The sequence below is a fragment of the Pseudonaja textilis genome, chromosome 7 (assembly GCF_049901715.1).
Source record: "Pseudonaja textilis isolate UNSWEBS1 chromosome 7, rPseTex1.2, whole genome shotgun sequence".
Classification (NCBI taxonomy): Eukaryota; Metazoa; Chordata; class Lepidosauria; order Squamata; family Elapidae; genus Pseudonaja; species Pseudonaja textilis.
The window spans coordinates 3634060-3658804 of NC_141996.1; the positions used below are offsets into that span (position 1 = coordinate 3634060).

General features: G+C 45.6%; 1 protein-coding gene and 1 long non-coding RNA gene across 3 annotated transcripts in view; both read right to left on the bottom strand.

Annotated features, from left to right (window-relative positions):
* Window positions 1-24745, bottom strand: part of LOC148125223 (uncharacterized) — a 301326-nt gene that overhangs the window by 93469 nt on the left and 183112 nt on the right. The window lies entirely within an intron of this gene.
* Window positions 2115-24745, bottom strand: part of ACER3 (alkaline ceramidase 3) — a 55096-nt gene continuing 32465 nt past the window's right edge. The window contains exons 7-11 of one of the 2 annotated variants that reach the window (XM_087937839.1): window positions 21389-21447; window positions 20399-20500; window positions 18495-18599; window positions 17247-17292; window positions 2115-7927 (exon numbers count right to left, since the gene is read on the bottom strand). In XM_087937839.1, the coding sequence (XP_087793965.1) occupies window positions 7874-7927; window positions 17247-17292; window positions 18495-18599; window positions 20399-20500; window positions 21389-21447 (366 nt within the window). In that variant the 3' untranslated portion in view covers window positions 2115-7873. Of the gene's footprint in view, window positions 7928-16933; window positions 17123-17246; window positions 17293-18494; window positions 18600-20398; window positions 20501-21388; window positions 21448-24745 lie in introns of those variants that run through there. The other variant, XM_087937840.1, reaches the window with a different exon arrangement.

A 24745-nucleotide genomic window follows, 5' to 3' on the forward strand; every position in this document is an offset into this window, starting at 1 on the left:
TTATCCTATCCTCCCTGTGTGCCCTAAGATGGAGAGGGGATGGGCCTGGGTCCTCCTCTGACCGCTCAGCCGGCCTCTGCCCTTCCCCAGCCTCCTCCACAACCTCCGGAGCCACACTTCCACTCCCTGTCGGCTGTTCCTCCTCTCCCTCAGTCTCCACCAGGGACATGACATTAAGAATGGAGCTAGTGGACATCCTTGCCTCACTCCTTTACTTATTTCTATACCATCTGTGTCCCTTTTTTAATGCCGTTGTAACTTCGAACAATCATTAAACCAGGCTTGTCCAACCTTTCACCTTCCCTGGGCCACATTAGAAGATGAAAATTTGGTTTGGGCCACACATAAAATAAAATAACAGTAACGATACCTGATCATCCAAAAAAAACCATAGAAAACATTTTTTTCATAAGATATCATAAAAAATAGTCAACCAGGGAGAAAGGAACGCGGTGTGGGGGGGAAAGAAAGCTCGCCCACCTCGGGCCTACCTCTCCTCCTGCAAATGGCCCGGCTGGATGCGGCAGGACTGGAAGGCAAGGACTGGGAGGATCGGTGCAGCAGCAGCGGCGGCGGTGGGGGCAGAAGCCGCTACAACAGCTCCGGCGGCAGCAGTGGCGGCGGTGGCGGCAGCGGCGGCAACAGCAGGAGGTGGAGGAGCAGGACTCTTGGGCTGCGGCTGCCTCGGCACGAGGAGCGCTCTGACGGCGCCCGCCTTTTCTGTTGCTGCTTGGCGTGGCGCTCGCCTCGCGCCGCCTCGCGCCTGCCTCTCCTCCTCCTCCTCCTCGCTGGCTCGTCCTCTTGCACGAAGGTTGGGGTGGGCACTGGGCCGCATTACGAGCCGACCTGGGCTGCATGCGGCCTGTGGGCTGCGGGTTGGACAAGCCTGCATTAAACAAACTGTTGTATGTTGCTGTGGTCCGTCAGCAGCCTGCGGAGACGGCAGCAGAGTCAGACAGTGGGGAGGAACCTGGGCCAGTCCAGGAGTCAGGGAGGGACTCGGACAAGGAGCCTGCATCCGATGCAGGGTTGGGGCCAGGACCACCTGGGAGTGGGGTGCTGACTCCGAAGGCTCCGGAATCTGGCGGCAGTGAGGCAGAGGAACAGCAGGAGCCTGTTCCCAGTGCGGGTATGCGCAGAGCTGCTAGAAGGCGAGAACAGCTGAGACAAAAGGGGCAACTCAGGAATAAGGCTGGGAAATGACTGCCCCTCCCATAAGGGATAAAAAATCAGGCCAAGATGACAAAACCTTTGCAGGAAGCAAAGTCGTTCATTCTGTTCGGATTAATCCTTGAAGCTCTGTGTACTTTGGTTGTTTTTTTTCTTGTACTTCGGTTGGTTTCTTTTATAGTTCATTGGATACTTCTTGTTTTTGGCAGCATGCCACAGAACTGAAAGGCATGTGCTTATCTTGGGGAACTGTCTAAGATTAGTTCTGGCTGGGAATGAAAGTAATTCCCAGCGTTGCATTAACATAGGTTTTGCTTTTAAAAACAAGTTTTTGATTAATTACCATTTACGAAGTCTGGGTCAGAACAGTGTATGTGTATGAGGTTTTCCTAACTTTGAAATTGGGTCGCAAGTAACTTTGGGGAGATCTGTCATAACTTTGAATGGTTGTTAAAACGACTCATCGTAAGTCGAGGACTACTTGTATTGTAAGTTCTATGGCTACCAATTTCATTCATTCATTAACTCTGGGTGGTTAGTAAAACTTCTGTTGTTCTGTATAAGGAGTTACTTTCAGCGCAATGAAGTTTAGATTAAAATTCAGGATAGTGTGTATGTATGTGTGTGTGTGTGCTAGACAACTTTACTTGGCAACTTTTAAGACATGTGGACTTCAGCTCCCAGAATTCCTCAGGCCGAATACATGAATTCTGGGAGTTGAAGTCTACAACTCTTAAAATTGCCAGGTTTCGAGACTCTTGTGCTGAAGTAGGCATCTCCAAACTTGACAGCTTTAAGACTTGTGGACTTCAACTCCCAGAATTCCTCCTCCAGTCAGGTTAGCTCAGGAATTCTGGGAGTTGAAGTCCACAAGTCTTAAAGCTGTCAAGATTGAAAACCCTTGTGCTAAAGGAAAAAAGAAAAAAAAAGAGACCACAGTGAGATTTTAATTAAAAAACCAAAGTCCTTTAATGGTATTGATTAGCTATAAATTCATAATTAGTGCTTTAAGAATGAACGGATTAAATACATTATTCTCAAAAAGCCATTATAGGTTGCCTTTATGAATCTGCATCTAGAGATACGGGTAAGACAAGCCCCATTTAGACGTATTTCAATATATCAAAATGCTTCAATGTTATTTATTATATTGGTCTTTATATACAGTTAGCTGCTGTTTCCATAATTCAGCCATGGTAAATTTACCTGTAAAATAGGAGGGGGAAAAAAACAACAACCCCAACCCAAATCTAGATTAAATAAAAACCATAACGGTTTGGTTGCTTTTCCATAATAATAATAATAATAATAATAATAATTTTTTAAAAAAGATATCACTTATTCCTTTTGGCAGGCTGAATCGACGCGCGTAAACCATTTCAGAATCAGTGCATTATTAAACTTTGTCCCCACAAACCAAGGCTAGTTAGAAGATGGTTAAGTGTGTCCTTCCAGAGAGGTTACAATTTAGAAGCTTAGAAATGAAATTCGCATGAAACAGAAACAGCCAAGGATATACTTAACCAGCTTGGCGGTCTGCCTCGCCGCAGGAGCCAAGGGTCAGAGCTTGCATAGGTGGAAGTATTTCTCTGAAACATCTGGCTGAGGCCTTGGAGAACATCTGGCAAAATGAAGTGGAGCGCTGGGGAAACATCTGCCTCTTTCATCTTGCACACATCATCATCTCTTTTTAACGACCTCATCATCCTTGGCGGGGTGGAGTCTGAGCAACTGAATGGAGCTAGCAGAGTGTTTCAATGGCCGGATGCCCTACCTGTCACCGATACGGAGTTTTGTTCAGCGGATATATTCTCAGTGTGCCCGGGGAAGAGAAATATCTGCCTCTACTTAGAGTCGAACTCACAGCCTCCTGATTGTGAGGCAAGAACTCCACCTCTAGGCATCCCCCGGACAAAAAGGGGAATTCTGGGAGTTGGAAGTCCACCCAGCTTCAAGTTCTCAGGTTGAGAATTCAGGCCTGTCTAGGAGTTCCTCGGCGTTTTTTTTATGGTCTGATGGTTTCCACCATCAGGTTTCCACCAAAACCAGGACATAAAATAGTCAAATGTTCTTAGCTTGGTACTCCTTGGTGTAGAATCCTAAACGTTTGGGGTAAGTATGGAGGGAGCATGGAGCAATGTAAGGGATTTTGTAAGCAATTCAGCCAAACCAAGGAGCAGGCTCCAATCTCTGCAATATTTGTAAGATGCAAATACTGCAAGATATTTTTCCAATTTCTCAATAATTACACAGAAGTTGTTGCTGCTGACATTATGTTTTAATAAAGAACCACTGTTAGGAATTCACAGAGGTAACGCTAGGTACTGAGCAGATTCTCAGAGGTTTTGGAAGTCAGGAGCCATGTTAACGAGGGAAGGAGGAAGAGAAGCTAAATCACGGTTAGTTTAACCATGGTTTATTGCATCAGCCACAATCGATTGAATTTTCCCATCATCAAATCAAATACCTTGGCAACCGGTAAAATTTCGATGTTGGGAGAAGAACTGTAGCCAGTTAGCAAAAAAAAACACGATTGAAGCCCAGGATAAAAAGAGGACATTAGAAAGAAACTCAAGAGTTCAGGGCCTCGATTTTCCTTTGTAGAGGAGGAGGGAAGGAGGGAAAATATTTTGAGATGAGGTCGCTGTAGCCACATCACTTGTGAGGATCTGTTTCCTGACTTGATCGACCGGGAAGGATCGGAGATCCGTGGTGAATCAAAATGAAATGAATCCCATTCAAAAGGAGGATCCGATTTTGCCAAACAGAATTCCCAGAATCTGGCTTTGTCATTGATTTTGCTTGTCAGAATGTCACAAAAGAGGATCCCAGGACCCTGGGACAGTGCAACTGTCGTAAGTACATGCCAGTTGCCAAGCATTTTCAATTTTGACCATTAAGGGCGGGGGTGTGTGTGTCTAAATTATTAAAGATATGCAATATTTCCTCTTAAAGAGTAATCGGTTTTATGGGGATGGAGGGAGTGTAGGGACAAATTAGCAAAAGCCTCCAAAATCTTAACTCTTTCATCCCAAGGAATACAAAGAGCAATTTAGTGAAGTCAGACAGAAGGATTTTACGTTAAGTAGGATCACCAGCATAATCACCAATGTCCAGTGACGGATATGGCATGGGAAGAATGTTAAATACTGCATTTCACTTTAAAAAATACTAATAACAGTGGTGCATTGTTAAGGCATGTGATTAACATTATATATGTGTGTGTGTGCATGTGTGTGTATGTATTTATATATATATGTATGGCATTCAGCTTTGTTCGGGTATTTTCCCACGTCATTATAGTTGTGCTTTTAAAGTTGTAGCAACGTTTCGGCAGAATCTCATCAGCCATCATCAGGCTTCTGTATTTATATATATGTATATGTATATGTATATGTATATGTATGTATGTATGTATGTATGTATATATATATATATATATATGTGTGTGTGTGTGTGTGTGTGTGTATACGTGTGTGTATATATATATATATACACATGTGTGTGTGTGTGTGTATGTATATATATATGTGTGTGTGTGTGTGTGTGTGTGTGTGTGTGTGTGTACACACACATATACGCACACTTTGTGCTGTTTCAGCATACATTCATTCCATTTATATCCTTTCTTTTGTGAAGGGCCAGGATTTGAGGAGGAAACTGTTCTCGTGCTATTTTGTAACGCCGCACAATTCCAAAGGAAAGACTTGCAAAGAAGCCGACTGATGAATATTTTTTGTACAACCACAGCTTTAAAAAATAATAATAATAACAATAATAATAATAATTAATAGAGCAGCTCTAGAAGATTGATGGCTCTTTGGCCAGGAAAAGGAAACAATCAGGCTGCTGGTGAAAGTCGTCTAATTGTAGCTTAATTGTTCTTGGAGGGAAAAAAAAAAGTCTAGCCAAAAAAAAAATTAGCGTGGACGAGTAGCGGCCTGCCAGATCCAAACATCCCACTGAGTATGGCTAGGAAAATGGAAAAGTGCCGGGAATAAAAGCTGGAATTTAGCAGCTATAGTGGTAGATATATGAAAAGATTTGCAAGGTGTCCTTTATATACCAGGGGTGTCCAACCTTGGCAACTTTTAAAAGACTTGTGGAGGTCAACTTCCAGAAATTCCTCGGCAGGCGTGTGGCTGAAGTCCGCAAGTCTTTAAAATTGCCAAGGCTGGACAGACCTGCTTTATACCCTTAAACAAGGCGCCTCCTTCCCGGAGAATCTAGGGATCTATGCATTTTCTCTATCAAGAAAATCTATGTGGGAGGAAATTGGAGCATGCTTTTTGGGGAAAAGGTGTTCAAAAGGTGTGGCTGCTCCAAGACTTGGAGGCTTTTAAGAAGAGACTGGACAACTATTTGCCTGGAATGATAATAGGGCAGCGTTGGTGAAACTTTTCGGCACCGAGTGCCGGAATGGGAGCACGCGCATTATATGTGCCTGCTGGAAATTGGAAGAGGAGCCGCACGGTGCACACGTGCATGCTGGGAAGATGACCTTCCAGTTTTCGGGGGGCGCACATGTGCCCTGGCCAGCTGGTCTCCGTGCACGCATGCGCACCGGAAACAGGAAAGACCAGGTGGCCGGGCGCATGCATGCGCCAGAATCTGGAAGATCGCCTTCCCAGCGCGCGCATATGCACTGAACGGGCTGCTCTTCTAGTTTCCAGCCTGCCAGAGGGGCCTTTTGGGGAGGCTGGCTGAGAATCTGGGTGTCGACTCATAAAAACATTTTTTTTTAAAATGGTAAATTTTAGAGTTGCCAACAGAAAGGGAGGGGGGGAAAAGGGGTCTGGAAAGAGCAGTGCGGCAGCTTGGAAATGGAAAGTGCATTCCATACGTGGTTTTTCAGAGATTGTAACTAGGTGACTGAAGTTTCTGCCGTGCCAAATTCTAACGGGAGAGCCTGATTGAGGACTCTGGGCTATGGAGGTGTCCCATTGGAGGATATGAATTACGATACACCCAGAGGGGTGGGGGAAAACCAGGGTCCAGAGTGACAGTGAATGATGTGTCACAGAGTCGGCTACATCCAGGCAGTGCTGGCATGTTTACTCCTAATAAATCCTTTTGAAGTTTTTGGAAGTTTGGCTCGAGACTCAGAATTTAATTGGGGGGAACTGCTGGAATCCTGATTCTTATTTGGGTCGGCTTGCAAATGAAGTGTGGGAGGAAGACTTGGAGCCTGGCAGGAGTAGGTGAACATACTAACTAAGTAAGGCATTTGCAGGCAGATTTCTTAACGAGAATTTAAAAGCCACAAGCAGTTCCATCGTGGCTTTTAAGGCTTTTAATACGACCACAATTGAGCGCAGAGTTTCTGTTCTTAAGTGAGACATTTGTCAAGGGAGTTTTGCCCCATTTTAGGCAAGGGAGGTGGGGAAAGGGGTTTGGAAGAGCAGTGCGGCAGCTTGGAAGCTGAAAGCGTTTTTCAAAGATAGTAACTAGGCGACCAAAGTTTCTGCTGTGCAAAAATCTAACTGGAGAGCCTGATTGAGGACTCTGGGCTATGGAGGTGTCCCATTGGAGGATATGAATTACGATACACCCAGAGGGATGGAGGGAAAACGTGGGTCAAGGGGGACAGTGAATGATGTGCCTCAGAGTCAGCTACGCCCAGGCAGTGCTGGCATGTTTACTCCCAATAAATCCTTTTGAAGTTTTGGAAGTTTGGCTCGAGACTCGTGATTTAAATGGGGGTAACCGCCGGAAACCTGACACTGGGGATCTGGAGGTCCAGAACGACGACTCTGAAGAGCCTGCATTAATCCACGGGCTTCATTAAAAGCAATTTCCTCCATCCCGATGCTCCTTGGAAGTATGGGCTAACAGCTTGCCGTAAATTCAACGGATTTGGAAAGGCATCGTGACCGGGAAGGGATTCACGAAAAAAGTTGAAACACTGATGGGATATAGTTTCTCTTTCCTCCCCCCTGCACTGATGAGGTTACCTAGTTGGGTCATGAAACGTCTGCAAGGGGGAAAAAAAAGACGAGCTTAGAGAGCACCAAGGACCCTACCCCACTCCTCCTCCTCCTCCTCCTTTCCACTAGGACCGATGAGGTCACCTAGCTGGGTCATGAAACGTCCGCGAGCTCAGAGAGCACCAAGGACCGCAAAGTTCCCCCCTACTTATTACAAGATGACAGTAATGAGGAAACAAATGCTGAGTCCCTTAGAGCAAGGGTCTCCATCTTGGCCATTTTAGGACTCCCAGAATTCCTCAGGGGTGAGGAATTCTGAGAGTTGAAGTCCCCAAGTCTTAAAGTTGCCACGGATTGGGAGACCTCTGCCTTAAGAGCATCAGATGGAGCACGGGTCCTCTTTCGGATCGGCCATGGAACGGACATCTCACCGGTCAAATGAAAACTTCAGGAATGACTCTGGGGGTGCGGTGGGGGTGGGAAATGCACAGCCATTGCTTGTGCCCTGGCACTGCCTCCCCACACCAGGCCTTCAGGAACCCAAATACTGTAGCAGAGCTTTTAACAAAGCAAATAACAAGGAAAACTTCTCAACGAAGGTTGGTAGATGTGAGGGTGCTTGATCCGTCGAGATGCGCTGTCGTTCCGGGCATGGAGAAAGGAAAAGAAGAAGAAAATCTCTCTTTTTTGGCAGGAGGCGGGGGGGTAGTGCCAAAAGCTTCCCAGGGTACAGTCAAAGGTCTGGAGGCTGTTTTCCTTCTTGGACCTGTCGCTTCTTAGGGCTTCTTCGTTGATTCTACTAGGAGAACAGGCCAAATCCCAAAGAGGAACTGTTGGAGAGAAAGAGACGAAAATGGTTAGGGGCCAAGGAAATGGTTGGGTCAAGGAAAGAGGAAGGAAGGAAGGAAGGAAGGAAGGAAGGAAGGAAGGAAGGAAGGAAGGAAGGAAAGAAAAGAAAGGAAAGAAAGGAAAAGGAAGGAAGGAAGGAAGGAAGGAAGGAAGGAAGGAAGGAAGGAAGGAGAGGAAGAGAGAAAGAAAGAAAGAAAGAAAGAAAGAAAGAAAGAAAGAAAAGAAAGAAAGAAAGAAAGAAAGAAAGAAAGAAAGAAAGAGGGAGGGGGAAGGGAAGGGAAGGAACGAAAGAACAAGCCATAGTGGGGCAGTGGTTAGAACTCAGTATTGCAGTCTAGTTCTGCCCACTGCCAGCAGTTCCATCCTGATGGGCTCCAGGTTGACTCAGCCTTCCGTCCTTCTGAGGTGGGTAAAATGAGGACCCAGATTGTTGGGGGCCAGAGGCTGACTCTGTAAACCACTGAGGGAGGGAGGGAGGGTGGGAAGGAAGGAAGGAAAGGAAGGAAGGAAGGAAGGAAGGAAGGAAGGAAGGAAGGAAGGAAGGAAGGAAGGAAGGAAGGAAGGAAGGAAGGAAGGAAGGAAGGGGGCCAGAGGCTGACTCTGTAACCACTGAAGGAGGGAGGGAGGGAGGGAGGGAGGGAGGGAAGGAAGGAAGGAAGGAAGGAAGGAAGGAAGGAAGGAAACTTACCTCCCTGAGGAAGCTCACTTGGTTATTATTGATCTGCAGTAATTACAGGTAGTCCTTGATTTAACCATAGTTCATTTAGTGACCATTCAAAGTTACTATGATACTGAAAAAAAGGGACTGATGACCGGTTTTCACAGTTAAGACCGTTGTTATCATCTCCCTGGGTCCCATGATCAAAATTCAGACACTTGGCAAGTGACTCCTATTTATGACGGTTGCAGCCTCCCGGAGTCCCATAATCCGCTTTGGCAACCTTCTGACAAGCAAATGGCAACGGGGGAAGCCAGGTTCACTTAACAATCGCACTGCAAACTTAACAACCGCAGCGAGAAAGGTCGTAAGTAGAGGACTACTTGTACTTAATCTCTATATGTTTTATGCATGTTAGGTTTTTATCCCAAGGGGAGAATGTAATACAGGTTGGCTTACGACCACAATGGCCATAGCCCTTGGACTTATATGCCGCTTCATAGTGCTTTTCCAGCCCTCTCTAAGCAGTTTACAAAGCCAGCCTCTTGCCCCCAACAATCTGGGTCCTCGTTATACCGACCTCAGAAGGACCGAAGGCTGAGTCCACCTTGAACTGGTCAGGATCAAACTGCTGGCAGTGGGCAGAGTAAGCCCGCAATACTGCACCCTCCCATTTTTAACGACCTTTCTTGCCACCGTTGTTAAGTGAATCTCTGCAGCTGTTCAACGAATCCAGCTTCCCCGCTGACTTTGCTGGTCGGAAGGACGCAAAAGATGACCCCGTGACACCGGGACGCCGCAGCCGTCATAAAATGGGTCGGGCGCCAGGCGTCTGCATTTGGATCAAATGACCACGGGGATGCTGCAACGGGCGTTAAGTGTGAAAAAAAGTGACGTAAGTCACGTTTTTTTCAGGGCCGTTGTAACTTTGAGCGGTCACTCAGCAAGTCAAGGATTTGCCTGTATCGTTAATTCACTTAGGCGGTATCCAGTAAACTGTGATGACCCAGGGTGGGATACAAAATAAACACAGTCACAAAAAACTAGGTGAAGCCCCTTTTATTCCTTCACTTTGCTTCCAAGCTCCGAATATCCTTGATGGAAGACAAAAAAAACTCTCACGCAAACAGCTACAAGAAGAAGGGAAAAAGCAACACAAACCAGGCAAGATAAGGGCTTGAAGACACCCACAGATATCAGAACACACACTGGGAAGGACACCAAACTCGGGGAGGAACCATAAAGCGGTACTCATATTTCACAGGTATTAATTATGGCTGTTAAGTTGAGGACTAGCTGGATTGGTGTGAGATCCAAGCCGATCCAAGCTTGGCACTACCTTTAGGATGCCTTTAGGATGGCAAAACCTTCAAACTTTCTTCCCAGCAGATGGCAGCCTTCGCTTAACAGGGTTGTATTCCTGGAGTAAAACCAGGAAACTGAAGCTTGAAGATGCAGATAGTCCTCGACTTAACGACCAGAATGGTGGCCCAAAGTTCTGTTGTTAAGGCAGGGGTGAGAGTCAAATTTCTTAACAAACGGCTCTGTGGGCGTGGCCTAATGTGTGGGCATGGCTTGGTGGTCATGTGACTGCCTGGGCGTGGCTTGTATGTAAATATTGGAAATATTTATGTAAACATTGAATTTTTTAATAAAAAAACAGAGCAACTTTTACCCCAAATCGGGCAAAGCAGGCAGGCAGATTGAGTTGCTAACAGAACACACACTGGGAAGGACTCCAAACTCGGAGAGGAACCATAAACTAGAGATATTTCCATGCTTTGTTTCCAGCGCTCGCCCTTACGCGGGTCCGTCCTCTTATTCAGTTGTCGCAGCTGCAGCCCATGAAGGGGATCAAGGCCCTCTCCTCCCCTGTAGACCACATTTCTCCCTTATCCTCTCCTCCCTGCGTGCCCTAGGATGGAGAGGGGATGGGCCTAGGTCCTCCTCTGACTTCCCAGCCGGTCTCTGCCCTTCCCCAGCCTCCTCCACAACCTCCGGAGCCACACTTCCACTCCCTGTCGGCCGTTCCTCCTCTCCCTCAGAGTCAGTCTCCACCAAGGGCATGACATAAACATTCCCAAAACAAAATGAGATTTAGCCAGAGAATGATTGTCCCAAAGGTGGTTTGTTTTTTTTCTTCAAAAGGCAGCTGGGCCTTCTTGGTTTTTTTCCTTGAAGATGTTTCGCTTGTCATCCAAGGAGCTTCTTCACTTCAAGAACTGAAGAAGCTTCTTGGATGAGAAGTGAAATGTCTTCAAGGGAAAAAAAAAACCAAGAAAATCCAGTTGCCTTTTGAAAAACAAAACAAAACACCCACTTTTGGGACAACCATTAAGAGATAAGGCCACACTTCGTAAGGCCACACTTGGAATATTGCATCCCGTTTAGGTTGTCAAGATATAAGAAGGATGTAATTCTGGAAAGAGCGCAGAGAAGAACAGCCAAGAGGATTAGGGGAGTGGAGATTGAAACATACAAAGAATCGGGTAGGTTTGTTGGATGAAAAGAAGGACCAGGGGTGACAGGAGAGCAGCCTTCCAATATTTGAGGGGCTGCCACAGAGAGGAGGAAGGGGTCAAACTATTCTCCAAAGCACCTGAAGGCAGGAAAAGAAGCAACGGATGTAAACTAATCAAGGGGAGAAGCAACCTGGAACTCAGGAGGAATTTCTTGACTTTTTGAACAATCAATCAGTTGTTCTGACCCAAACCTGGTTCCAAGGAAACGAACCCGAAATGGAGGTAACAGCAAAACCTTTTAATGATTCTTTACAGATTCCGTTCCTTCCCGGTTAAAAGGCTGTTTCAAACTCATTGTCTCTGACAAGGTGGTGCAAGGCTGCCAAGAACACTAGATAAAGTTGCCAAGAAATAGTTCAAACACAAAGAGTCTCCAAACACCAACTAACAGAACGTCCACAAGACTTGAGTGCAAAACCTTCCTTGCTTCCTGCAAAGAATCCCGGTCTCTCAGGCTGGCTTTTATCCCTTAAGGGAGGGGCCATTGCCTCGCAGCCTTACTCCCGAATCGCCCGTGCTGCTGCAGCTGCTCTTTCCTTTGAGCAGCCCTGCGCGCACTGGGCACAGGCTCCTCGGGGTCCTCTTCCTCACTGCTGCCAGCCTCCACCATCTCCAAAGACAACACTCCACTCCCTGATGGTCTTGGCCCCATCCCTGCATCCCACGCAGGCCCCTCATCCGAGTCCTCGCTCTCCGAAACCTCAGCCATCCGCATCTACTGCCGGCGAACCACAACATCAGTGGAACGGCTTGTCTCAAGAAGTTATGGGTGCTCCATCACTGGAGGTTTTTAAGAAAAGACTGGACAATCACTTGTGTCTGAAATGGGGTAGGTAGGTTCTCTGTTTGAGCAAGGGGCTGGACTAGAAGACCTCCAAGGTCCCTTCCAGCTTGTTCGTTCATTCATTCATTCATTCATTCATTCAATCAATCAATCAATCAATCAAGGAAGGTAAGGTAAGGTAAGGTACGGTAAGGTTAAGGGTAAGGGTAAAGTAAAGTAAAGTAAAGTAAAGTGAAGTGTAAAGTAAAGTAAAGAGTAAAGTAAAAAGTAAAGTAAAGTAAAAAGTAAAGTAAAGTAAAAAGTAAAGTAAAGTAAAGTAAAGTAAAAAGTAAAGTAAAGTAAAAGTAAAGTAAAGAGTAAAGTAAAGTAAAGTAAAAAGTAAAGTAAAAGTAAAAGTAAAAGTAAAGTAAAGTGAAGTGAAGTGAAGTGTAAAGTAAAGAGTAAAGTAAAAAGTAAAGTAAAGTAAAGTAAAGAAGTAAAGTAAAGTAAAAAGTAAAGTAAAGTAAAGTAAAAGTAAAAAGTAAAGTAAAGTAAGGTAAAGTAAAGTAAAGTAAAGAGTAAAGTAAAGAGTAAAAGTAAAAGTAAAAAGTAAAGTAAAAAGTAAAGTAAAAAGTAAAGTAAAGTAAAGTAAAGTAAAGTAAAGTAAAGTAAAGTAAAGTAAAGTAAAAGTAAAAGTAAAAGTAAAGTAAAGTAAAGTAAAAGTAAAAGTAAAGTAAAGTAGTAAAAGTAAAGTAAAGTAAAAAGCAAAGTAAAAGGCAAAGCAATAAAACAAATCAAAACAATGAAGTAATAAAACAAAGAATTAATTTCAGGAAAAACTATGCTTTGGAAAAAAAAAAGCAGAAAGGTTGTGTCTTGTATTTCTGTTTGCATCAATGCTCTAGGTCAGGGGTGGACTTCAACTCCCAGGAGAGACGGGCCAGCCACTTGCCTGAAACGGTGTAGGGCCGTGATGGGGGACCTGTGGCACGCAGAGCCATTTGTGTGCGGGCACGCGAGCCCCAGCCAAACTTACCTGCACTGCGCATGCGTGCGCCTCCCAGCCTCCTTTTTTGCCCTCCTGGGGGCTCGAGAGAGAAGCCTCTGCAGCCTTTGGAGGCTGAGAAACAAGCCCGTTTCGGCACTTCCGGAAATACCACAAGTGCCCAAAATGGAAGTGCTGAAACGGGCTCGTGTTTCGGCCTCCAAAGGCTGCAGAGGCTTCTCTCTCGAGCCCCCAGGAGGGGGGAAATGGCCTCCCTTGGGCTCCAGAGGCCCTCCGGAGGCTGAAAACTGGCCATTCCGGTATTTCCAGAAGGCCCGTTTCTCGGCCTCCCGACGCCGCAGAAGCTTCCCTCCAGCGTCCAGGAAGGTGAAAAAAAGGCCTCAAAAAGGGCCGAAAATCAGCCGGGAGATGCGCGCATGCGCGGTGCAGGTTAAGGTGGGGGCTTGCACGCCCATGTGCAGGGGGAGAGGCCCATTGCATTGTGGGTGCTGGCAAGGCACTATCAAGCGTGCACGCTTGCTTTCGGCACCCCGCAACAAAAAGGTTTGCCATCCCTGGTCTAGGGCCTCTTGCTTGAGGCAGGGGGTTGGACTAGAAGACCTCCGAAAGTCCCTTCCGGCTCTGGGCCGATTGATTCTACTTTTTTTTTTTCAGTTGCCGTTGTAACTTTGGAGACTTTCTAAGTGGAGGGACTTCTCTGGATGCGACTTTTTGCTCCTGAAGGAAAGGCTAACGAATAAAACATCGGCCGTAGGGGGGGCATTGGTCTGGATAAATTCTTATTCTTATTCTCAGCCTCTTTTGAAAAAATAAAGCAGCGCTTTGCTTCCATCGAACAGCAGAAGGTCTGCGTCGCACAGACTTAAGCGAGAGCTTCCCTTGATAGTACAGGATTTCAAAAGAGGCCGGGAATGTCAATCAATCAAACGAGACAAGAGAAATAGGCACAGCGGAGGTTTGGATACCTTCAGGTGGCGAGACCGCCTGTCAGTCACTCGCCAAATCTCTGTGCATTGGAAGAGACAATGAACGCCTGCGTCACACCAAAGGCACCAACGCAGGTCAAATTTAGGATCTCCGGTGAAATTTAGACTGACATTTATAATCTATCTGTCTATATAAAAGCGAAATGCCCCTCACGCATCATCACAAAATCTCCAGAACCGTAAAGCCTACAAACTTGAAAATTGGCACATAGGTTCTTCTCGGCTTCTCGGGGCTCACTAAGAAAGGATGTTTCGAAATGACCCTCAGAGCATTTATAGTATTTCCTGTATTATTATTATTATTATTATTATTATTATTATTATTATTATTATTATTATTATTATTATTAACATGCTCTGATGCTAAGGAGTTCTACTCCCCCTCCCCACCTGAAAATAAATCTCTTCCAAATGCAAAACACAAGCAGAGGAGTTTCATTTTCACAGCAGCACCAAGCAGCTTTAGTACAGAACAGTTGAGCTAAGCCACGCCCAGGCTCCTTGCTGTCTCCTTGCGCACACAACAAATACTGCTTCAGTTTCCAAACAGCCCTCAACTCTCTCACACACTGACAGGATGCTAGCCAGATGGATACCCATGGAGGCTGGTAGGCAGAGGCAGAATTTTTTTCCCCCTTATTTTCCTCCCCCAAAACGAAGCCCAACCACATAGTTTCGCAGTGAAGCAGCTAGTATACAATATAGGTTGGTTCACCAGTGGGGGGGAATACCGGTAGTCCTCAACTTAAGACCACAATTGAGACCCGAATTTCTGCTGCTAAGGGAGACAGCGGGTGAATTTTTGCCCCATTTTACCGACTTCTCTTGCCATGCATGTTAGGTCAACCCGGTTGTTAAGTGAATCTGGCTTTCCCCCATCGACTTTGCTCGTCCCCAAAAGGGGGATTGCAACCGTCGTAACTAGGAGTCGGTTGCTAAGCGCCTGGATTTTGAGCATGTGGCTACGGAGGGGCTGCAACGGTCGTAAAGTGTGAAAAACAGGCGTTAAGTCAGTCCTTTTTATTCAGGGCCATTGTTAAGTTCAATCGGTCACACAATGAATGGTTGTAAGCCGAGGATTACCTGTCATTCAAATATTCATCGGTTATACAATTCATTACTTTAAGAGCCTCAAGATCCAGGGATGGCGAATTTTTTTTATTGTGGTGTGCCAAAAGTGTGAGTGTGCCGGCACCCACAATGCAATGCGCCCCGCCCCCCCTGCGCAACACCCCTGCCCCGTCCCCTTACCTGCACTGCGCATGCGCGTGCCTCCCAGCTGATCTAGGGCCCTAGTGAGGCCGTTTTCACCCTCTGGAGGCTCGAGGGAAGCCTCTGCAGCCTTTGGAGGCTGAAAAATGGGCCTTCCAGAAATACCAGAAGTGCTTGTTTTCAGCCTCCGGACAACAGATAACCGATAATTAGAGTTGGAAGGGACCTTATAGGTCATCTAGTCCAACCCCCTGCCCAAGCAGGAGACCCTATACCATTTCTGACAAATGGCAGCCCAGTCTCTTCTTGAAAGCTTCCAGGGATGAAGCTCCCACAACTTCCGAGGGCAACTTCTGTTCCATGGGTTGATGGCTCTCCCTGTCAGAAAGTTTCTCCTTATTTCCAGGTTGAAAAATCTCTCCTTGATCAGTTTCCATCTATTATTCCTTGTCTGGCCTTTGGGTGCTTTGGAAAATAGCTTGACCCCCTTCCTCCTCTCTGGGGCAGCCCCTCAAATATTGGAAGATGCTCTCCTGTCTCCCCTGGTCCTTCTCTTCCCTAGACGAGCCAGGCCCAGTTCCTGCAACCGTTCATTGTATGTTTTAGCCTCCAGTCCCCTAAAATCATCCTGGTTGCTCTTCTCTGCACTCTTTCTAGAGTCTCAACTTCTTTTTTATAGTGTGGTGACCAAAACTGGATGCAAGACTCTAGGTGTGGTCTTACTAAGGCTTTATAGAGTGGTATTAGTACCTCCCTTGATCTCGATTGTATCCCTCTGTTAATACAATTTAGGATTGCATTGGCTTTTTTGGCTGCTGCCGCTGCACACGGCTGGCTCCTATTTAGCTGGTTGTCCACTAAGACTCCAAGATCCCTCTCCCAGTTCCTGCTATTGAGCCTGGTTTCACCCAGTCTATATGTGGACTTTTAAGTGTAAGACTTTACTTTCCTCCACGTCGAATTTCTTTTTGTTCGATACAGCCCAGGGCCTCTGGAGCTCGTGGGAAGCTGTTTTCGCCCTCCCGGGGGCTCGAGGGAAGCCTCTGAAGCTGCGGAAGGTCGAAAAACGGGCCCTTTTCGTCACTTCCGGTATTTCCCAAAGGCCTGTTTTTTGGCCTCCCGAGGCTGCAGAGGCTTCCCTCGAGCCTCTGAGGGTGAAAATGGCCTCCAATGGGTCAAAAACCAGCTGGGAGACGCATGCATGCGCAGGTAAGTTTGACTGGGGCTTGCGTGGCCGCACAAATGGCTCTGCGGGGCACCTGTGGTATGCATGCCATAGGTTCGCCATCACCGCCCTAAAGACCTTTTGATAGGCTGCCTTAACCAAACTAGAATCCAGTTTGGAGTTACAGGTAGTTCTTGACTTACGACAGTTCGTTTAGTGACCACTGGAAATTACAACGGCACTGAAAAAGGGACTTACAACCATTGCTCACACTTACGACCGTTGCAGCATCCCCCACGGTCACATCATCAAAATTCGGGCACTTGGCAGCTGATTCGTATTTACGATGGTCACAGTGTGTCCCGTGATCCTCTTTTGCGACCGTCGGACAAGCACCTAAGCTGGATTTGCTCAACAACTGTGTGACAAATGTAACAACTGCAGTGACTCGCTTAACAACAGGGGCAAGGAAGGTCGCAAAAGGGAGCAAAATACACTTGTTTCGCTTAGCAGGGGAGATTCCGGGCTCCATTGTGGTCGTAAACTGAGGACTACCTCTAGTAGTAAAATCAAACTGCGTAGCTGGGAATCTACCCTGTTGGCTTCCTTACTTTCTCAGATGTCTTTTAAGCTGAGGGGCTTTGTGATAAAATTACAACTCAACAAATTCTCGAGGGGGGAAAACAGGCACCGTTTATTCTGCAAATGTTGGCATCGCAAACGCAAGCATGAAACGCGATAAAATCTTTCAAAGCAATCAAAGAAAATAAATATAGATTTCTGGATGCTGGAAGCCCTTAAATCTTCTTCTCAATGTTATATTGACTCTGCAGATTCTATGTATGCCGTAACTTTTGTTTTTCTCTACAATAAATACAAAAAATAAAAAAAATCACTTATCCACTACTTCAGGTTTACCTAAGAAGCCTTTAACTATTAGAAGGAAGGGGGGGAAAAGCCCGCTTGGACGGAGTCTTTAGGAACTTACCTTGACCTTTGGCCTGTATTTCAGGTAAAGCGTCCGGGAATATAAACTAGAATCAGAAGAAGAAAAGGGAGATAAGAAGATTAAAAGAAACATTTTGGATAAATCAGTTTGAGTCAACATCACTGGTCTCCTCTGGAACTCAACTCCCCCCTCTGAGACCAGATATGAGGCTGTGATCCTTCCTTCTTTCCTTCCTTCCTTCCATAATGTCTGTCCATCCATCCTTCTACCTTCCTTCCTCGCTAATATCTGTCCATTTATCCATCTGTCCGTCCAACCATCCACCCTTCTTCCTTCCTTCCCTCTCCAATGTCCGTCCATCCACACATCCCCCCTCATTCCTTCCTTCCCTCTCCAATGTCTGTCCATCCATCTATCCATCCATCCATCTCCAATGTCTATCCATCCATCCATCCACCTTCTCCAATGTCTATCCTTCCCTCTCCAATGTCTATCCATCCATCCATCCATCTTCCTTCCTTCCCTCCCCAATGTCCATCCATCCTTCTCCAATGTCCATCCATACTTCTTCAATCTCCATCCACATCCTTCTCCAATGTCTATCCATCCATCCATCCTTCTCCAATGTTTATCCATCCATCCATCTTCCTTCCTTCCTCCATCCATCCATCCATCCATCCATCCATCCATCCTCCATCCATCCTTCTCCAATGTCTATCCATCCATCCATCCATCCTTCTCCAATGTCCATCCACCCATCTTCCTTCCTTCCCTCTCCAATGTCCACCCATCCTTCTCCAATGTCTATCCATCCATCCTTCTCCAATGTCCATCCATCCATCCTTCTCCAATGTCCATCCATCCATCCATCCATCTTCCTTCCCTCTCCAGTATCCATCCGTCCTTCTCCAATGTCCATCCATCAATCTACAATGTCTATCCATCCATCTACCTTCCTTCCCTCTCCAATGTCCATCCATCCATCCATCCTTCTCCAATGTCCATCCATCTATCCATCCATCCATCTTCCTTCCCTCTCCAATGTCCATCCATCCATCCATCCTTCTCCAATGTCCATCCACCCACCCACCTTCCTTCCCTCTCCATCCATCCATCCATCCATCCTGTTGTGTAAATCCCTCGTCTTCTCAAAGATGCTACGATGCTCCTGTGCTCATCATGTCTTTGTTCCTGGTCGTTAAACAGCTGAGACCGATCAGCTGTACTTTTGAGCAGGAAGTTCATCCCCTTCCCCTTGAAGTCCCTGGGAAAGGAAAGAGAACATACCTGAACAGGATGTGAAGGTAGGAACCGAGTCCCGTGAAGATGTGCCACCAAGCATGAAACTGCGTGACAACGCCCACGAGCGGAGGCAGGCTCTCACGTATCCCCCTGTAGAGAGACACAATCGCCAAGGTCACACACTGGCTTCTCAAGCCACCTTGTAGATCCTAGCCTCCTGCAAAGACCAAGGGACATCGCAGCAAACTCTGTGGTTTCTTTTTGAGAATCTGTCAAAACAGCCTTTAAGAAGGTTGCATCCTGTGGCTACGGAGAAAATGAAGCCGACTTTGAGGTGAGAACAGGGTAGAGCTGTCCAATGGTCAGGCAGGTTCTCCCTCTGAGGACAAGAGGCTTCCAGGGCATCTAGGGGGCTCCTCATCCCCGTATCTGAAGGATCACCTTTTCTCCAAGGGCAGCCCTACATAGAGAGCATTACAGCAGTCCAGGCCAGGGGTAATCAAAATCAAAAGGAGAGTTGGAGCCCTGGTGTGAGAACTGCCACCGTTTCTCCAAAACTAGCTGCACCCGGCTACCAGAGCAAAAAAATTTTGCTGTGTTTTTCTTTCCAGAGTACTGCAAGGTGTAGAGGCAGAGCTCGGTGGTGGAGTCAAAGAGAGGAATTAGCCTGGAATCCTGAGGTTCCCACAAGCGATCCAAAGTCCAGCCTCCCTTGAATTCCATTGTAACTCTTTTATCTAGCAACAATTTAGGGCTAACTGGTGCTTTGACTAGATACTTGTGGATAGGCAGGTGCGATAAATCATCTGGTTCTGACCTAGGCTTCACAAAAATCACAAAGCAGACTCCCCGTCCCGACAAAAAAACCCCCTTTTTTTATTAGCCTAATGTGAATTCCTAGCACTCACGCCCAGCAAATGGCGAACAATCCTTCAAGGGTGAGAGCTTATCGGGCTTGGAGAGTTGCCAGGCCGATAGCTTCCAAGCGCAACGATATACAAGGAAATACTCCGCAAGGAGTCTCTTGAGAGTCACAAACAAATCTTCACACTAATTAAACGAACTAATTGTCTCCTGCAAACACCACTCCCCTTTCGCTCCTTTAATATTCCCTATGAGAGGGTCCATTCACCGTCCACCTGTGCCCTCACTCTTAAGTCGATCCTTGTTCCTTAGCTGTTCCCTTCCTCTGGCAGCTCTGTGCATGCGCACACTGGGAACAGGCTCCAGCTGTTCTTCTTCCCCACTGATCTGCGACTCTGAAGGCAGCTGATAACTGTCGGATGGCCCTGGCCTCATCTCTGCCTCCGATGCAGAGCCCTTGTCCGAGCCTTCCCCAGGCTCCAGGACTGGCCCAGGTTCCTCCCCAACCTCCTCACTGTCTGTGTCTGCCACCAGCTCTGCTGGCCGCTGGCGGGCCACAACATCCGCTTAACTGGAACTTAGTGGGGCGGAACTGATTTTTCATGGCTGAGGCAAATGGACACAAAACATTTTCTATGCACATTTTATAGTTGCCAACAGAAAGAAGGCGGGGGGGGTGTGGAGTTTCAAAGACCAGGCAGCAGTGTGGAATCGAAAGTACATTCCATTCATATTTTCTTCAAAGACTGATTGGATGACTGAAGCTTCTGCGGCACAAAAAGTCTAATTGGAGAGCATGATTGATGACTCTTGGCTATGGAGGTGTCCCGTTGGAGAATATGAATTACGATGCACCCAGAAGGGTGGGGGAAAAAAATCAGGGTCAAGGGTGACAGCGAATGACGTGTCTCAGAGTCGGCTACGCCCAGGTCACGCCAACATATTGACTTCCAATAAATCCTTGGAAGTTTTGGGAGTTTGTCTCAAAGACTCATGATTTAATTGGAGGCACTGCTGGAATCCTGACACTAAACGCTACCAGACAGAAGTGGACGGAAAAGCCCCGCCCCCCCAAATTCACCTACCGCAATTTCTCGCAGAAAATGTTGTCTACGTTCCAAAGGAGGAAGCCCAGCAAAAAAATAGTCAGGGATGTGTATCCCAACCCTCGGAGCCAAGGGTAAACCCTGGAAGGAAGAACAAGGTTAAATCTCTCACAGCCACTTTGGACTGCATATTATTGTGCTATTTTTTTTTGGGGGGGTGGGTGGGTGGGTGGGCAGGGCTTCCTAGGGAAGGTTCATTTGTATTCTGCAAGGCAGATTGGGAGGGTGGGTACAGGTAGTCCTCGATTTACGACCGCAATCGAGCCCAACATTTACGTTCAGTGAACAACCTGTTCAGTGAGTTTCACTCGCATTTTACGACTTTTCTCGCCACATTTATTAAGTGCCGCCGTTGATCACTGCTGTTGTTAATTAGTCACACCGTTGTTAAGTGAATCTGGCTTCCCCCCCCCTTGACTGTGCTTGTCAGAAGGTCGCAAAAGGGGATCACACGACCCCGGGACACTGCAACAGGCCTAAGTACATGCCAGTTGTCAAGCGGCCAAATTTTGATCACGTGACTGTAGGGGTGATGCAACGGCCGGAAGTGTGAAAAAAATGGTCACAAGTCCCTTTCTTCAGTGCCACTGTATCTTCGAATGGTCACTAACTGAACTGTTAGAAGTCTACCTGTATGCAGCATCAAAGTAGCAACACCTGGACGGAGAAACTCCCGGGCGCTTTGCCACTCGGTGACTCATCTAGCAAAACTAAGCTCCCATTTTAATTCTGCAGCTGGGATCCCAATAGCTTACAAGCCACAGTGGTAAAGTTGTCGATACACAAACAACGGAGCTGTAGGCTATATTTTTTTTTTCCCCTGGTTATGCAACCCACAGAACAAACCCCAAGCAGTGGAAAAACAGAAGGCTGAGCGTTATTCAGAAAACCAGCCATTCAAATTTCTTCCTCTGCAATTCACACCTTTGGCTTAAGCTGCAACCATCTGGTAGTTAAGTCCTTACTTACCATAACACTATATACACCGAGCGTAAGACTAGAACAGTGACCAATGTCCCATACATAACCTGAGGGGGAGTGGGAGAGAGAGAGAGAGAGGGAGAGGTTTTGTGAATGCAATATTAGTACAATATCCAACAAGCAGCATTTGTTTTTCCAGCAAAATCAGGCAAGATTACACTTCCTAGATTAGGAAGGGGTCAAGCTATTTTCCAAGGCAGCCAAAGGCCAGACAAGGAACAATGGATGGAAACTGATCAAGGAGAGATTCAACCTGGAAATAAGGAGAAACTTTCTGACAGTGAGAGAACAATCAACCCATGGAACAGAAGTTGCCTTCAGAAGTTGTGGGAGTTTCATCACTTGAGACTTTCAAGAAGAGACTGGACTGCCATCTGTCAGAAATGGTGTAGGGTCTCCTGCTTGGGCAGGGGGTTGGACTAGATGACCTACAAGCTCCCTTCCAATTCTGTTATTTTGTTATTATTCTGTTACTCAGAAGTTGTGGGAGCTTCATCCCTGGAAGCTTTCAAGAAGATACTTGACTGCCATCTGTCAGAAATGGTGTAGGGTCTCCTGCTTAGGCGGCGGGGTGGGTGGGGGTGTTAGACTAGATGACCTACAAGGACCCTTCCAACTCTGTTCATCTGTCTCTGTATCCTTTACCGATACATTTCATCTGGTTTTTGAATGAACATTTCATCCATTTTCAATTTTGAATGAAATGAGGCTGAAACGAAGCTAATGGTTTTAGGTTCTGTCCTGCCCCTGGTGGAGACACTCTGAGGGAGAGGAGGAACAGCCGACAGGAAGTGGAGGTGTGGCTCCGGAGGTTGTGGAGGAGGCTGGGGAAGGGCAGAGGCCGGCTGGGTAGTCAGAGAAAGAACCAGGCCCATCCCTTCTTCATCCTAGGACACACAGGGAGCAATGGAGAAGGAAACAACTTGGCTTATGAGAGAGGAAGCGGCCATGATCTCCCTCATTGGTCGCAGCTGGGGAGAATAATATATAAGAGAGACGGTTACAACACAGCGTTGCCAGAAGCAAAGTGTGTTTTATTTTGGGCTGAAGTTATCTTGGTTGACGTCCTTCCAACAGACTCTGCCTTGTTATCTCCTTGAAGTTTGGTAATTACTTATCCTGGTTCGTTGTGGAAATTATGTCATTTTAGTTTGTTTGGTTTTTTATTTCATCTCTACCTGCTCATTAAGTTCGGACTGTATTGCTTTCTTTTAAAGACTATTTCTGAATAAGTTTTATCTCCAACGGGGAATTATTGAACAGTGGGGCCAGGTTGGAGGCATTAAAGGACACTTATTTACGTTTTGGATTTTGTTACGTTTGGGTTACACTCCGGGTCGTCACAGGAAATGTGAAGTCTAAAAATCGAGATAAAGTGCGTGGCGTAGGATAAACTGTTTCTGGCTTGTCAGAAGGTCGCAAAAGGGGATCTCATGACACACACACACACACACCCAGGACATGTCATAAATAGCAGCCAGTTGCTCCGCGCCCGAATTTTGGTCACGTGACCAATGGGATGATGCGATGGTGGTCAGTGGGGGGAAAAAACGGTCGTAAGTCTCTTTTTTCCAGTGCTGTTGTAACTTCAAGCTAAGAGAAACGTTTGTGAATCAAGGACTAACTCAATGGATCAATTCTCGTGGCATGAATCCTTCGGCAGCTTGCTGCGATCTCCTTAAGCGGTCCAAAAGGCATAAACGAAAGCTTGCCATAGGTAGTCCTCGGCTTACAGCAGTTCATTTAGTGACCATACAAAGTTACAATGGCACCAACAAAAAAAGGAGAGAGACTTATATTCGTTTTACACAGGTACGACCATTCCAGCATCCCTGTGGTCGCCTGATCAAAATTCAGGCGCTTGGCAACTGATTCGTATTTATGAATTTATATTGTTTTATTTGTTCCCTAGTATGATTTGATTGCTTATTAGTTATCTGTGGCTATCACTAAGTGTTGTATCTTATGATTCTTGATGAATGTATTTTATTTTTTCTTTATGTACACTGAGCGCTTCTGCACCAAAGACAAATTCCTTGTGTGACCAATGACACTTGACCAATAAAGAATTCTATTCTATTCTATTCTATTCTATTCTATTCTATTCTATTCTATTCTATTCTATTCTATTCTATTCTATTCTTTTTCTTCTCCATCCTTTAAAATTCTATTCTACTCTACTTTATCCTTTCTCTTCACCATCCTTTCTATTCTATTCTATTCTATTCTATTCTATTCTATTCTATTCTATTCTATTCTATTCTATTCTATTCTATCCTTTTTCTTCTCCATCCTTTCTATTCTATTCTATTCTATTCTATTCTATTCTATTCTATTCTATTCTATTCTATTCTATTCTATTCTATCTTTTTCTTCATCCTTTTTAAATTCTATTCTACTCTATCCTTTCTCTTTTCCATCCTTTCTCTTCTCTTCTCTTTTATCTTTTTTCCTTATCCTTTTTAAAATTCTACTCTACTCTATCCTTTCTCTTCTCCATCCTTTCTTTCTGTTCTATTCTATTCTATTCTATTCTATTCTATTCTATTCTATTCTTATTCTATTATTTCTTATTTCTTATTTCCTATTCTATTTCTATTTCTATTTCTTATTCTATTCTATTGTTTTAGAATGACATACAGCCTCCCTCTGCTTACGTGGCAAAGTGGCCTCCTCAAACCTGCTGGATGATAACTCCCATCATGAGCCAACGAAAGCAAAAAGGTTCAGTAACATAATGACAGACTACAACCACGTCAAAATGCAATGGTTGCAAAATAGGCGCTAATAATTAAGAGGGAACGGGTTTTTTTGAATTATTTTGGCCTGAGACTCCCTGAGGGTTATTTATATTGTGCTTACTACAAACAGAATATCTAGAATAACTTAACACTGGGAGGGCAAAGATTAATTGCTGTTAAATCATGCAAATTACATCAACAGTGCCAGCCTTACAGTCTCTGTTTTGCTTGGCAAAGCGGATTCAAGACTGCCAGGGACTTGCTAATATGGGCATGGCCTCGTGGCTCATATGGGCAGGGCCAATTTTAATTCTGCTGAAAGGCAAGTTCCCATCCCTTACCTACCCATGCAGAGTGATTTATTCAGAAATAAAGAAAAGTCAGGCGGTTCAGTGACAGGGAAATAGGTGGGACAAGAAAATAGGGCCAAGGAGAACTCTAGCTGGTTGGTTGTCTTGGTGTTTAGAAATCCAATGCAAAATAATAATAATAATAATAATAATAATAATAATAATAATAATAATAATAATAATAATAAAATCTAGGGAAATCTTATAATATTTTTCCTAAGGCACAATCCACATCCTCTTGGAAATGAAATTCA